The following is a 16,507-nucleotide window of genomic DNA, read 5'->3' as shown; positions in this document are numbered from 1 at the left end:
GTGTTGCGTAGGGCAGCTGAATCCTTGAACCTTGAGCTTCCTATGGTGACGGTCAGGACTAACCTCCTGACCGAGGTGCTTCAACCGGCAGCGGCCTCTTCGGAGCCCCTGCTGCAGTTCAATGAGGCCCTTACTGACATCCTTTTGGTCCAAGCCCAGCACAGGGGCCCCTGTGGTTAGGATGATTGCCGGAAGGCACCGCCTGGTCCCGGGTGACACACTTTTCTTCTCCCAACACCCCACCCGAGAGCTTGGTGATCCAAGCCTCTCATTCCAAGGGCGCCTTCCCTATTGCTCCCCCAGATAGGGAATCCAACAAGCTGGATAATCTTGGGAAGATGTTTTCTTTCGCCAGCTTGGGACTGCTGTCTGTGAGCAGTACTTGTCTTTTGGGCTCTTATTCTAACTCTGTGTGGGATACGGTTGCGCAGGTGCTGCCACAGTGTCGGGAGGAGGCCCAGGCCACTCTCCCATGCAGTCGTTGAGGGCAGAGATGCAGTAAAGTTTGCTATTAGGTGTGGGCTGGACACCGCTGACTCGCTAGGCAGAACAATTTCAATGTTGGTAGCACTCAGACGGCTATGCCTTGCTGAGGTCCACTGGCTTTTCGGGTGATGTCCAATTGATTCTTTTGGATATGCCCTTTGATGGCCGTCGCTTGTTTGGCGACAAAGTGGACAAAGCGCTCAAGCACTTTAAGGATTCTAGGTCTACGGCCAGATCCTTGGGCCTCGCTACCACCTCTCGCCCCGCGCTGTCTGCTTTTCACCCCTTTTGTGGCTATGGAAGGGGTGCTAAACACCCAGAGCCACAGGCCTGCGCAAACTGTTCAGCCTCTGAGCGGCCGGGGACGTGGGACCCAACGTCGTGGGTCAGAGGGCCAGAGGCAGGCCAGTCTGCCAGCATCTCCTCTGCGGCAGCCTCCAAACCCTCCTAGTCTGTTCTTTAAGGGCCACCAGTTGCCAGTGGGCGGCAGGATCCGCCATCACCTCCCTCACTGGCAAGCCATCACATCAGACAGGTGGGTTTTGCAGATAGTCCGAAGGGTTACTCCCTTCCCTTCGAGACTACCCCTCCATCCATGCCACCACAATTCCATCGCATGTCAGGATCACTTGGCCCTTCTTCATCAGGAAGTTACGGCTCTCTTGGCCAAGGGCGCTATCAAGCTAGTTTCTGCTCCAGAAGTAGGTCGTGGCTGTTATTCTCTTTACTTTGTGGTACCCAAGAAGGACTAAGGCCTGGGTCCTATCTTGGACCTCAGGAACTTCAACCACTTCCTCCAGAAGGAGAAGTTCAAAATGTTGACATTGGCTCAGGTCCTGTCTGCCCTGGAGAGTGGATGGTGGCGTTGGACTTGCAGGACGCCCATAGGCATTACCTACGGTTCACGGTAGGCCACTTGCACTTTCAGTTTACCGTGCTCCCCTTTGGCCTTCTGAGCTCCCCTCGGGTGTTCATGAAAGTGATGGCGGTGGTTGCAGCTCATCTGCGCAGATCAGGGGTTCCAGTCTGCCCCTATCTCGACGACTGGTTGTTGAAGGCGAGCTCGCCCCCGGCTGTCGTCGCCCACCTTCATACTACTGCGGACCTTCTGCATTCGCTGGGGTTTGCAGTCAACGTGCCAAAGTTGCACCTGAACCCTTCTCACAAGCTGCTTTTCATAGGAGCGGTTCTGGACACCGCGCAGTTTCAGGCCTGTGCTCTCAAGCAGCGAGTCTGGGATATTCAGGCTATGATAACGACGGTTCAGTCTCTATCCTGGATTTCGGTGAGAATGACCCTGAGGCTGCTGGGCCTCATGGCCTCCTGCATCCTGCTAGTGGATCATGCCAGATGGCAAATGCAAGCTGTGCAGTGGGACCTAAAGTTCCAGTGGGCGCAGCATCAGGGGAATCTTTCCAATGTCATTCAGATCTTGGAGGGGACTGCAAGCCAGTTGCAGTGGTGGCTGAAAGAACCAGGATTGGGTCAGCGGCAGATACCTCTCCCTTCCCCAGCCAGGGTTCACAGTAGTGACGGATGCATCACGTCTGGGATGGGGGCAGCCACATGGGGGAGGCGGAGATCAGAGGCCTCTGGTTTCTGACGGAGTCTGGGCTCCACATCAAGCTCCTGGAGCTCCAGGCGATTCGTCTTGCTCTGAAGGCATTCCTTCCCTCTGTCCAAGGAAGAGTAGTGCAGGTGTTCACCGACAACACCATAGCCATGTGGTACTGCAACAAACAGGGCGGGGTGGGGTTGTGGACCCTATGTCAAGAGGCTCTTAGTCTTTGGACGTGGCTGGAACCTCAGGGCATGTCCCTGGTGGTACCCGGCAGGTTCCCTGAACGTCAGGGTGGACTAACTCAGCCGCTGGTGCCTGATGGATGACGAATGGCGTCTTCACTCTGAGGTGATGCAAGCTCTCTTTTAGCAGTGGGGAGATCCTTGGTTAGATCTATTTGCCACGAAAGAGAACTGGCAATGTCAGCGGTTCTGCGCGTTTGAGTTTCCAAGGCAGCACTCGCTCGGTGATGTTTGGTAACAATGTATCTGTAAGAGACATTGGTAGTTATAGAATCCATACTGCCCCACCCATCCTCTCCGTTCTTCAAATTGACTTCTAGGGATAGGGACTCCCTTCCAGGGCCCTAGTTGTGTGCAGCAGTGGTCAGTGTCTTGCATGGCGCTGCGCTTCTAGCATGGAACAGTGTCAGAACTGACGTCAGCGCGCAGGGGCGGCGTCTAAGACACTGCGACGTCATCCCGGCAACCACGACGCAGACAATGAACGTGGAGTCGACCGACACTACCTACCGACACGCAGGGGTACTGCTACGAAAAAGTTTCTCCGGATCCAGTCTTACCCCTGGGGTACATCGTTACCAAAGGTAAGTAACTTGTTCATTAGTGATGTTATGGATATGTAGATAACCCTGTCACCCCGTCGATGAAGATAGTGATGACATTTGTACGTTATAAAGAACAAAGCGTTGTAAATGATGTTCAGGGCGCTGCTATAATGTGCGAAGCTCGGTGTGAAAAAGTTTACTTTCTGAGAAACTAATCCAAAATTGTCATGAGTGCAAATGTATGCAAACGGTCATGGCTTGGAAATATTATTCATCAGGACAATGCAAGAAATAAGTTGCTTCGCTACATAGGCCTAACCCGGGAATATAAAACCTGACCAACGGCGAACCAGCTGTGCTCATTTTTCCCCAAGGCCCTTGCGACCCTGGCTTCTGTTTGAGAACCCTCTGACTTGCCTGCAAGTCCTGTTGTGCAGCCTATCTTTAGGTGCCCCCCTTTTCCCCGTACCGTGCCAGCTACCGACTCCACCAACTACCTGCTCCTGGCGGAATTCAGGGTACACCTGACGAACCGTTGGTAGAACCTTGGCTTCCTGCTACTCTACACCTGGAAGGTGAACCCCTACAACTTCTGTGCTGTGCTTTACCTACTTGCTTTTCCCTCCTATAGGATTGTATAGTGCGCAACTGCGCATGACTGAACCATTTGCGTAGCTTTGAAAATTCCTTAGAAATACAGTACTTACCTTTGAACATAGTATAAAACAGTTTATTTTTATAAATTGGTTTTGGATTAATTTTTTCAGTGTGTCTCATTTATTGCCTCTGTGAGTACAGCAAATGCTTAGCACTACCCTCTGATAAGCCTAACTGCTCGCCCACACTACCACAAAAGATAGCGTTAGTATTATCTACTTTATCCTCTGTAAACCAACTAGGGACCCACTGGACTCTCTACACAGTGTACTTCGTCTTAGTACACTATATATAGAGACAGCTTCCTACAATCTCGATTGGAGCTCAGGCCTCCTGCACACCTTTCTGCCCATACTATTCCTGCCCAAAGTTCTCAAGAAGATCAGGAACAACCGGACCCCAAGTAATCCTTGTGGCTCCGGATTGGGCAAAGAGAATCTGGTATCCTGGGGTGTTGAGCATGGCCATCAATCCTCCGATCAGGCTGCCCCTTCAGGAGGATCTTCTGTCACAGCAGAAGGGGATCATTCTCCACCCAAACCTGTCAACTCTTCACCGTGTTGCGTGGAGATTTAGTTAGCAGTGGCAGTTGACCGCTTTCAACCTTCCTCCTGAAGTTTGTGAGGTTATCGTGGGAGCCAGACACCCCTTCACCAAGACGGTATATGCCTGCCATTGGTAAAACACTGTGGCATAGTATTCAGAAAAACTTGTTGAATCCCTTTCTCTGCCTTCCTTTTACACGTTGTTCTTTTTGTTCTTTCTCTTGCCCAGCAGGGGTCTGCTCTTGGCACTCTCAAGGGCAATCTTTTGGCTATCTCTGCCTGATCAACAATCTCTTTTCAAATTAGCTGTTGTAAATAGATTCTTAAAAGGACTTTAACATGTTTCCTCCTTCACCCTTTATCATGCCTCAGTGGATCTAAATCTTGTGTTGAAGTTTCTTGTGTGGTTCCTTTGTGCTGCTTCATAATTGTCCTCTCAGGCTCTATACTATTAAAACAGCCTTCCTTGTGGCAATAACATCTGCCCGGAGTGTCAGTGAGCTTCAGGCCTTATCATCTAAGCCTCCCTATCTCACCATTTATCCTGATAAACTGGTTCTTCTCACAAGAGCCTCCTTTCTTCCAGCATTGGTCACATCATTTCACGTACGTAAATCCATCATTTTACCTACTTTTTACACTTCTCCACATCCCTTCAAAGAGGAGGAGCACCTCCACTGTCTGGACCCAAATAGATCATTGTTGTTCTACCTTGAACGCACACAAGTATGCTGGGTGAACGACCAACTCTTCGTGGGTTTGTTGGAGCAGAGAGGGGGACAGCCGTACAGAAGCCGACCATCTCTTGATGGATCATGCTGTGCATTACAGTCTGCTTCGCTTGGTCAAAAAGCAACCCCTTACATGCTCCTTCAACCAGAGCAAAAACTGGGACCACTGTTAGCACACGGAAGTCCGGTCCTGGATATCTGCCAGGTAGCAATGTGGCCTTCATTGCACACGCTTAGCAAACATTACTGTCTTGGCAGTCAGGTATGTAGAGATCGGCATTTTGCCTGTTGAATCCTGCAGGATTTCCTGGTCTAAAATTGGTTTGCAGACTCACCTCCATGAAGGTATTGCTTGGGCATCTATTCAAAAGTAAGAAATATGCAGCAAGCAATCTTTCAGATGAGAAAGTTGCTTATGTTCAGTAAACACTTTCTTGTAAAGACTCTAACCTCCGATTCCTTACCGACCCACCCATCCTCCCTGGTCTGCAAATGGATTTCTAGGGACAGGGTTGGCCCCCTTTCAGGTCCCTATTTTCCACACCAGTGTCTGGTCACAGGAGTGTTCTTTGTGGCTCCACACTCCTGGTGTGGAAAGTCATGATAGAAACTGACACCGCGCTGGGGTGGTGCCTATATAGGTACCCTGTACGTTACATCCAGCGTAGACTAACTCGATGCCACGTGGAGCCGACCAAAGCCACCTACCGGCACACAGGGATACTGCTCGAATACATCTGAAAGAAACACGTTAGTGATAGATTCCTTACCTTAGAATTACCCCCAGGCATCAGACTGGATCCGGAAAGTTTTTGTCAGAAGTACCTCTGCGCATCGGAAGGTGGCGTCATGCAGCTCCGCGTCCGTCGTTGGCGTTGTGGTTGCCGAGATGACGTCACGGCAGCTACTTAGAAGCCGCACTCGCGCGCTGACATCAGTTCTTTCTTTTTTCGCGCCAGCAAGCGCAGATCTGGCGAGAGCGGTACCCCCAGTCACTTTTTGACTGAGTTTTCCAAGGCCTTTTTGTCTCTGTTTTTTAGAGTCGATCGACTCTTGGTGCCGTAGGGATGCCCAGCTTCAAGTCTTGCGGGGACTGTCATCGCATGATGTCGGTGACGGACCCACACCTCGTTTGTCTCTACTGCTTGGGGCACGACCACGACCCCAAGTTGTGCCCCGACTACCGGGCCATGGCGCCAAAGACTTTGCGGGAGCGGTCCCGAAAGTTGCTTGAAGTCTGGCAGTCGGCTTCGCACCGCTCAAGGTCCCGGTCCCATGAGAGGTCGAGGGACCGGTCACGGAGCCACCACCATCGATCGAAGGTTTTGCACTCGGGGTCAGGTAAGGCGAAGCTTCACAAGAAGAGGCGCCATCGCTCTCCAGCTTCCCCTCACGCAACGTGGCTGAGGGTGCGGCTGGTGCCTGCCCCACAGCTCCGGCGGAGCCTACGCAGTTGCCGTCGGCCTACCAGCCCTTTCCAGGTCCGTTGGCAACTCCGGCCCAGCTGCAGAAATTTCTGTCAGCCATGGTTCGCCTCTTTGGGCCGTCAGGCCCCGCCGGCGCTCCTTCGGGCCCGCGGGCCCTACTGGTGTACCTCGACCTTTACTGTCAGTGGCTCCGGCATCGCTGTCGGCTCTGGCGCCGCTGGGCCCCCTTGGATCCAGGCGTGGATCACGGTCGACACGGTTGACCTTGTGACACCTCCACCGACGTCGACCCCCACCGGCACCACCTCCGATGTCGCCTGTGTTGCCAGGGGACACACGCGCTAAGGTGCGATATGTGGTAGAGGAGAATTTCCTTTAGTGGCGCTTTCTCAGACGATATCCGGAAAATGCCCCATGAGTTCCATGTGGGGGCTCGACCTGTAGTCACACTTTCATCAAAGTCTAGGACCCTTCTCGGTACCTGCTTGAGCCGCCATGGAGCTCACTAGAGGAAATTCTCTGTTACCACATATCACACCTTAGCGTCTTTTAATAACACATTTTTAGACCACTTACGTTGCACTACACATAGGTCCTGAAGAAAGTCATACCACTAAGGGAGCATGGCTGAAACAAGTTGAAACATGTTGACCGACTAGGATATTGGAGTTACCTTAAGATCTCCTTAAATATCAGACTCTCATTTTTATTAACTGCCAAGGGCCCACTCATTAAAATAGTCATTTTTTATCCCTGGGACCCTTAGGACAGTTTTTTTTAACATTCACTCACTTCCTTCCACTGCACTCTCACGGCACAATACCAGCTCCGCTGTATCCAGGCGTCGTATCACACCCAAGGTGCACTTGGTGCCTTGGGTGGGGCCCGATGACGAAGCATGTCACCAACTAGGTTGATGAGTGAGGGCCTTACTATAAACATAATGTGTTTCCTTTCCAAAACAAACATACACTTGGAGCATACACTCAAGAGCTAGTTCTCTTTGATAAAACATATATACCAGGGGAAGTGAACTGGCTCCAGTACCTTTCCTCCCTCTCCTTTTGATTCTTACTATTAATGAGGTAGGTCAACCATACAACGAAGACAATTGGTATGATGATCTCTAAGAAGCCAGTGACCTTGACACTGCCCCTGCCACTGAAAGAGTTTATTTTTCTCAGAAGTCATGCATAGGGCAGTCTACATTGGTCTCCAGCTTTGCACCTTGGAGGTGAAAACCAACGGCTTGATAGACATGCTCCAGCCAGCATAAACATCTACTGAGCCCCTGCAGCTCCTCAGCGATGCACTCACAGACACACTTATGGGCCTGAACCAATCCCCCAATCAGTTGGCAAATTGGGAGACACCAGTGCCCTACCCCAAGCGACCCACATTTTTGTCTTAGCATCCCTCTTCCTATTGGACTGCTACTCTTACGCCCTTTGGGATACGGTAGTTAGAGTCCTCCCAGGTGTCCTGGAAAATGTCCTGCTTTTGCTTACTCAAGCCAAACAGGCCTGTTGGTTCCCAGCAAAGATGACAATTCGTTATGGGTTGGACATCGCCAACTCCAGCGGGAAAGCCATTGGAACCAAAGCAATGTTGCGATTTGTTGCCACAACTGTCTACAGTCTACAGGTTTCTCAGTCGTCTTATAAACATGCCTTTTTTACAAGACTCACCCCTTTGGGGTAAAGGCAGATCCGGTCTGGAGCAGCTCAAAGAGAGCAGGGCCCTTTACCACACTCCCAGGGCTTATCTGGCCCACATTGCCAGCTGCAGCAGACCAATTGTTCCTTTCACTGTTTTGGCAGAGGTACCCCTTATCACCTAGGTGCCCAGCCATTTCACGGTCAAGGCTGTGCTGCCCATCAACCCAGTGGTCCAGGTCAGTGTGCCACTAAAAGCATAGGCTCCTACCTGCCAGGGCCCTTCAGTGTGCCCTTAGTGGAGCACAATCACCTGGTTGGAGGCTGAACCCAACAATTGTTGGGAGGTTGGAAGACGATAACATAGCACAGGTGGGTCCTGCAGATAGTACAGAAGGGGTACGTCTTACCCTTCATTTTCACTCAGCCATACCTTCCACTGTCTACGGAGCGACTAATAGAAGATCATTGTTCACCTTACGGCAGGAAGAGGACGCCCTTTTGGACCAAGTGCTATCAAGAGGGTGCATGTGGCAGAAGTAGGTTTTGCTTCATATTCCTGCTGCTTTCTGATGCCTAAGAAAGACAGACACCCTTTCAACACTTTCCTCTGGAAGCACAAATTCAGAATGCTCAGACTGGCCCAAATCTTGTCTGCCCTTTACCTTTAGGACTGGGTGGTGGCATTGGATATGCCAGACACCTATTTCCATATACCCTACCTGCATCTCCATCGGTGCTGCCTGTATTTCCTGGTGGGACAGAAGCATTTTCAGTTTGCAGTGCTTCTCTTTACTTGCCCCAGTACCCCTCGGTGCTCAACTAAAGTTAATGTGGTGGTAGCGGCACACCTTCAAAGGTCGGGGGTCAGGGTCCCAGTCTTCCCCTACCTCGACAAGTGACTGTTGAAGGTGGGCTCGCCCTAGGTAGTTGTCAACCCCTTTTCCAGACTATGGTAAACCTGTCATCTTTAGGGTTCACCATCAACGTGCCAAAGCTACAACTTATGCCTTCTCAGGCGTTCCCCTTCATCTAAGCCATTCTGTACACGTTTCGGTTATGTGCTTTTCCCCCCTAAAAGGAAAATCCAGGAGATTCAGGCTATGATCTCAATCTTTCAGTCTCTGTCCTGGGTTTCAGTGATGTCGACTCTGAGGCTGGCAGTACTTATGACCTCTTAAATAATGCTGGTCATGCACACTAGGTGGCATGTGTGGTCTTTGTGGGATTAGAAGTCTAGTGAGCCCATCATCACTGTGATCTCTCCGCTCACATCTAGATTTCGAAGGAGACTGTAAGACCTGCAGTGGTGGTTACTGGACAAATATTGAGTCAGCAGCAGACCCCTCTCCATACTCCACCCAGAGCTGATAGTGGTGACCGATGTGTCACTTCTGGGTTGGGGGACCACTTGGGAGAGGTGGAGATCAGTGGACAGTGGTCTCAGTCGGAGGCCTGGCTTCATAGCACCACCTGGAGCTACGGGATATCTGCTTGGCATTAAAAGCCTTCCATCCATCCATCAGAGTGAGGCGGGCACATGTGCTTACCAACAACACCACTGCCATGTGGGACTTCAGCGAGCAGGACAGACTGGGCTCCTTCCACGAATGGGGAGTACCTTGGCTCGATCTTTTCGACACCGCTGTGAACGCACAATATCAGCAGTTGAAGTTTCCAAGGCATCTCTCGCTAGGAGACTCGTTTCTTTTAGAATTTCCCTCAGAACTCTTGTATACCTTCGTGCTGATACCTCTTCTGCCCAAAGTTCTGAAAATAATTAGGACCGACTTGGCCCAAATCATCATATTGGCCATGGAGAGTTTGGTATCCAGAACTCCTGGGCTTAAGTATCTTTCCTTCGATCAGGATGCCTCTCTGGGAGGACTTGCTGTCGAAGCAACAGGACCGAGATTTGCACCGAGGCACTAGCAATCTCCACCTTCATGCTTGGAGATTGAGTGGTGACGGCAGAACTCCTTTGACCTCTTTGTAAACTGTATATGCCTTTTTTTGCAGCACACACCATTACCCCCTCCATGCAAAATCATCTGGCATTCTGTTGTTTGTTTTGTCTTTTGCCTGGCATGGCTTTCCTTCGGAGCTCGGTTAAAGGCTACCTTTCAGCCTTTCACCTCCTGCCAGTTTAGCCCTCCTGATTTAAATTGTAATGTGTGTGTGTTTTTTTTTTTTTATAAAGGCCTACCACCCTTGTTTTCTCTCTCCCTTTGAATGCCACTGTGGGACCTTAACTTGGTCCTCACATATTTGATGTACACTCACTTTGAGCTGCTTCACAGGTTCCCTCTGCGAATTTGTAACCTCAAGACATTGTTCCTCATTGCCATAACATTGGCACGAGTGAGTACGCTGCAGGCTCTCTGTGTACATCCGCCATACACCAAGTTCTTCACTAATGCAGTGGTTCAGCGGCTCTAAACATAATTTTTTCTGGAAGTTGTAATGTCATTCCACATCAGTCAAACCATTCCCCAGCTGGCAATACATGCTTCGCCTCTGCTCTCTAAGGAGGAGTAAAGACTCCATCGCTTGGACTCCAAAAGAGCACTGAGCTTTTACATCGATCGTACTAAAGAACTTATTTTATCCCTTTGAGCCGCTTTACAGGTTCCCTCTGCGGTTTCGTACCCTCAAGACATTGTTCCTCCTCACTATAACATTGGCACGGCGAGTGAGTTAGTTGCAGGCCCTCTCTGTACATCCGCCACACACCACGTTCTTCACAAATAAACTGGTTCTGCTGGGCCAAACATCTGATTTGCTGGCAGTTGTGATGTCATTACACGTCAGTCAAGCCATCGCCCAGCCAGGCAATATATGCTTCGCCTCTAAGGAGTAAAGATTTCATCGCTTGGACCCCAAAAGAGGGCTGAACTTTTACATCGATCATACCAAAAGAACACCTGGTGGATGATCAGCTCTTTGTGGGGTTTGCTGCAGCAAAAGGCATGGCCATGCAGAAAATGAACTTCTGTGCATTGACCACAAAACTACCTCCGTAAGGACTGCAAGCTCATTCCATCAGTGCCAAGACTGCTACCTACAAACTGCACTGGCACACGAAGTTCCTGTCCTGGACGTCTGCCAGACAGCTACGCCGTGTCACCCCATACATTCATGAAGGGACTACTGTCTTGACAGCCATGTTCGCTGGAAGGGGCATTTCGCCAGCTTGGTCATACAGGACTTTTTAGTTTGAGCCAACTCACAGATGAATCTCATAATAGATATTGCGCTGGAATCTATTAAAAAAGGTGAAGAATCTGTAATTAGAAGGCTTCATTGCTTTCCTTCAGTAATACTCTTTTTGGTAGACACTCTTCCTAGTTAGAGATTCCTCACCTATCTTCCCCCCCCCCCCTCCCCCATTCTGTGAACTAAACATGGCCACACAGGTGGAGCACCAGACGTACCGTCACTCAAGCCCTAATCACAACCAGACTTGACTACGGAAAAACACTTTCTGCAATCTCCAACCACCTCCTCCTCCACAGTCTTCAGACCATCCAGAAGACAGCTGTCAGTCTCGTCCCCCAATGCACCCACATCACACCTCACCTTAGAGCCCTGGCTGCCAATACACAAAAGCTGGCAATTCACACTCCTCATACATGCATAGGACGCACTGCACAACATTGGACCAGCATACCTCAACTGCAGTCTCCACTTCTACCAGCCCACCAGACACCTACACTCTGCCTCACTCTCGGTCTCTCGCACGCACACCCCGCAGAAGCAGAACAGGAGGGCTAGCCTTCTGATACCTCACACCCTAAACATGAAACGACCTCCCTCTACACTTAAGGGCCTCCTCCTCCTCGTTTCTTGAATTCCATAGGAAACCAAAGACCTGGCATTAACTAAACCCTGCAGACAACCTTCACATCTGCTCCAGTGCCTGAGTGCCCCTCTAGTGATTAGTCTAACTTCACAAATACATTAACTAATAAGATCCCAAGTCTAGGAATATGTACACTGGTCAAAGCCAATGTGCTCCTGTGTCTCTGTCTGGGGGAGGGGTTAGATCCTTGATAGCAACTGACATTAGAGTGCAGGACTGGCGTTTATATGGACCCGCATGGTTTTTCTGGAGCTGTACAGTGTCAGTGGTGAGTCACACAGCGCCACCTACTGTCACGCAAAGGTTCTCCTCAAAAGCTTCTGTATCCAGTCTGACACCGGGGGAATATTCAAAATGAGAGGATTCTGCAGTTATATAGAATCTGTACCTGAAAGAATGTACAGAATGTAAGTAAATTGTTCCTGCAGTTGATGACCTTTTACACCATCAGGTAAGTCTGTCATACACTTTGGTGGGGTTCTTAATGCACAAAGGAGATACCTTTGTTACTTTCCATTACAACGTTCACATTGCCCCCATGTGTTCCCTCCCCCTTGATTAAAAATTACTCATTTACCATATTTTCAGTTCCATCCAAATGTTTTTTGCTTAAATTGGGTAGTGGAATAGTATGGTACACTGCTAGACTGCATGTGCTGGTACCTTATTTAAGACTACATTTGCATATACTGAAGTCTCATGCATGAGAAGTATTCCCTAAGCATTATGGTGGAAGACGTGCATGAGGAGTTGAATCAATAAAATGGAGTAACTTATGTGCATAGAAAAAAATCACAAAGTCTGTTCATGATGCTAAGATATTTAAAGTATAATTTAAAAATACCACTGCTTTAATCTGTCTGTTGATTATTTTACATCTTTAAGAGTTCAGTTTGTGTGCTCTGATGTTTTCTATCCATTCTGCTAAATTCATCTAGGTAACAATCACTGGTACCGTGCCATAGTGTTGGACTTGTTGGGCTCTACTGTGAGGGTGGCATATGTAGATTATGGAAATGTAGAATACCTTCCGTTCTCACGACTTCTGCCTATTAAAGCAAGCTTGTTAGAGCTTCCTTTCCAGATCATCCGGTGCTCTCTTGAAGGTAAAGCTCCTTGGTAAAGCTTATTAACTGATGTTTTGTAATCTTCATGTTTAGCTGAATTTTGCAAAAAGAATACTTGTTTGTGGTGCATCTAAACAAAATGCTGCAGGATCACTGAACTTGCATAAAGTAGAAGAAAAACTGCAGTTCTTGTGAAATAGTAAATCTCTTTTCAATGCACCATTATGTGGCTCCTCTCAAAATATTCTGACACTCTGTTCTAGAAATTATAGTACTTTGTGATAACGCATTTGACAAATTTGATAACACCTATGGAGGCTATTGGCTGAAACCTTGGTGTAGGCAAATAATGTTTGCATATGAAATGTGAGGTGGCCTTTTCACATGACGGGCTTAATGTAACAGTGCAGTGTGTGGAGACGATTACTGGGCTATCTTCCAGTGACTTCGCAATGTGCCATTTAAATGGAACTCTAATCTGGTCTCGACCACCACAACTGCCATTGGTGAAACACTATAAGCACAATAAAGACAACACAAATATATCACTTTACTTTAGACCTATGGACTGACTTTTCTGGCTATTTGTCCTCACAGCGTTATTTAAAAAAATTGTTGGTGTGCTCCAGTATAAGGTTTTATATTTTTCTCAACTATTGGTAGTACGTGGGGCGTGGCTTGGCCGGCTGCAAGATGTGTGCTCCGCCGGCCGAGCCAATAATCCGTTCAGCATCCTGCGGACATCCGTGTCGCTGCCCTTTAGCAACACGCTACATCGCCTCGCCTCACTCTGGGGCGCTGACTGCTCTCATTCCGGGCCTCCTATTACGCCGCCATCCTGAGATCCGATGTTGGGGCCGGAGGCGGACTCTGGGCCTCCCTGCTGATGCGAGGCTGGCGCCCGGTCCGGGCTGCGATGGTGCTGCCTGACTGGCGCCTTGCCCGTGCGACCTCCCTGGGACCGGAGTGCTGCTTGGATCAGCCTACTGCCTGGCTCTACTACTCCCGGTGGGTCGCGACACTGTGGGGGCGACTCGTGGCGGGGTAGGGGGCTGGCTCGCCGTACGGCCAGGCCTGGGCCTTCGCTCAACGCGGGGCCATTTTCTCACTCCAGGGGCCCGCTGTGGCCGCTCGCCTCGACCAGGACTCGCGACGTGGTCAGCGCGCCCCCGCCTCTCCCTGCAGCTGGTTGTCCCTGCTGGCGCAGACTCTCAGCTGTCTCAGTCTCCTCCTTGTTGGGACCGGGAACTACGCTGCGGCCTCCCGCTCACGCACCACTGCAGCCCAGCGCATCACTCCCTTGACGCCGCGAACGCATCGCCAATCTGGCCTGGGGACTCATCTCTGCTGTCACACTTCCTCCATCCTATCAACACCGACAGGGCTTCCCGCCCTCAATCTCCCACTTGGTGGGTGGCCTCTCCGCCGGACATGGGCCCCTCTGTGGACCGACTTCGAGGGCACATTCACTTCTCTTCGCTGCACATTGCCTGGATACTTGGCCCTGCATGATCGGCTACAGCGGCTGGCTGGCCTGGGCCGGGCTCTCTCTAACTGCCACATGTCTCCGGCCCCGCCCGACTACTTCCCAAGGCACTCTGCTGGCTCCTGCTGCTGCCGCGGTCGCCTCTTCACAGCCCTCCTACTCTGGCTCCTTGCTCCCTCCACAGCAGGCTCACCTGCTGATACTGGCCCTGCTTAGCCTCTGTGTCCCCTTGTGGGCCTTGCCGGTTGCCCGGCAGCCCCTCTGCTTCGGCGCCCCCGCTGTTGTCCTTGAGCTCCTACCCGGCCGCAGCCCCTCCTTTTGGCCCTGGCCTCTTTGACGACCACCTCTGGTCTCCTGGCGGCACGGCCTGCAAGCTGGAGCCGAACGCGGGGGCCCGATCATGGGGAAGGCGGATCCTAAACAACTTAAGCTGACATTTGACCAACGCAGGCAGACTCGACAGGAGGGGGCGACTTTAGATACTGGTGAGTCCGCTACCCGGCCTGAGGCTGATCCGGCTCGGGAGGACCACCTCAAAGCCGTTGTGCTAGACCTGAAGTCCGCGGTCACTGGAATCGCAGCCCAGATGGACCAAGTCTCTGCCCCCCTGGACACTGTCAAGGTGGATACACACGACAAGCGCCTAACTCAGGTCAAGACGAGGGTCTCTGATGTTGAAGACACCGCGGCTCAGGAGCGCCATAAACTCCTTCAGATGGACAGGGTGCTAGAACTTATAAAGACCAAGAATGAGGATTTGGAGGCGCACTCCCGCAGAAGCAACCTCCACATCACAGGCGTGCCCGAATCCTCCAACATCGGCAAAATGGAAGACTTTGTCAAACGGTTGATCCGGGACTTATTCAGTGAGGTCCTCTCCTCTGTCGTCATCGTCGAGCGAGCCCATCGCTCTCTGGGGCCCTGGCCTACCTGCTCGTCCCATCATTGCCAAGCTACTGAATTTTCGTGACCGAGATGCGATCCTGCGAGCCGCCAGGGAAAAGGGTGAAATTCGTCATCAGTGGAATTCAATTTCCTTCTACCCTGATTATAAGATGGTGGTTCAGACTGCCCGCCGCAAATTTCTCCCTGCTAAATGTCTTTTGCAGAAACATGATGTCTCCTACTCCCTGGCTTACCCTGCCAAATTACGCATCAGGCATGGCTCGCAGGTCCACACCTTCACGGAGCCGAAAGCGGCCAAGAAACTTGACAAGCCGCTGCGTTCCACCCATTCCAGTTCTCAAACGACAGCAGATGGTGTCCTGAGCGATAATGACTGAAAACTGCCCTCACTCTTTGATAACCGTAATGTGCCTGATAGCGCGTGCTTACTGATCCTGGCCATGGCACCCTCTGCTCACCCTGGCGCTCCGGTCCCGGGCCGCCTTTGACGCTCTCCTGCCCTCCAGCTTGCCTTAGTTGTAAAACATTTACTGCTTTTGTCCTATTGGCCCTACCCCCTTTTTTCACATATGCTGTGATGATTATCTCCTGCTTTGTCACACCTTGCCTTTCTGTTTACATCCTTGATGCGACCCAGTGCCTGAGGTGGCCTTGGACCCCCCCGCTTCATTTATTTGCAGTCCGCTCTAATCCATGGCTTGGCCATCCTGTACTAGTGACAGGGGTGTTCTCTGAGCTAAGCCACTTCTGTACGGGATGATTCCCCTCAACTTATTTCTGGACCTTTTATTTTCCTGTTGTGGGTTCCCTGGGTGGGTGGGGATGGTTTCTCAACCTGATTGGGGGGCGCTGGTGTGGGTGGCGGGAGGGGAGATTTTCAGGGTTTGTTGCCTCGTCTTTGAGGCCTGTTGTTGGTTTTGTTCTATGGCCTAATCTGTGTTGTTTTCTTGTCTACACTGTTCTTTGCATTGCACATGACTTCTCCAGCACATTCGTCACCTACCCTGCATGTGTTCCGATATTACTGCTACCCCTCTAACAAGACATCAAAACAGCCACCACGCTGTGGACTTGGAACATCCGTGGTCTCAATGACCATTGGAAGGCGCGCCTTGTACATGCACACCTCATCCGCCACAAGGTTGACATGTTTCCTTCAGGAAACCCACTTACTACCTACCACTGCCTCTCAGCTTCACTCCAGACAATGGGGAGAGATTCACTCCCCCCTTCTACTCCTGTTACTCCCGTGGGGTGTCCATTTTCATACGTTGAGGGCTCCCCTGGCATACTACCACAGTTATTGCGGATCCTGAGGGGCTCTGTAATTGTCCTTG

The 16,507-nt window shown here is 50.8% G+C and overlaps 1 protein-coding gene across 2 annotated transcripts in view; it reads left to right on the top strand.

The window, feature by feature from the left end:
• Positions 1 to 16,507, top strand: part of TDRD1 (tudor domain containing 1) — a 1,654,170-nt gene that overhangs the window by 1,440,842 nt on the left and 196,821 nt on the right. For both annotated transcript variants that reach the window (XM_085603291.1, XM_085603292.1), the window contains one exon: positions 12,650 to 12,817. In XM_085603291.1, the coding sequence (XP_085459417.1) occupies positions 12,650 to 12,817 (168 nt within the window). The remainder of the gene's footprint in view (positions 1 to 12,649; positions 12,818 to 16,507) is intronic.

This window comes from Triturus cristatus, chromosome 1_2 (assembly GCF_964204655.1).
Source record: "Triturus cristatus chromosome 1_2, aTriCri1.1, whole genome shotgun sequence".
NCBI classification, from domain to species: Eukaryota; Metazoa; Chordata; class Amphibia; order Caudata; family Salamandridae; genus Triturus; species Triturus cristatus.
This window is presented reverse-complemented; position numbering and strand designations above follow the sequence as displayed.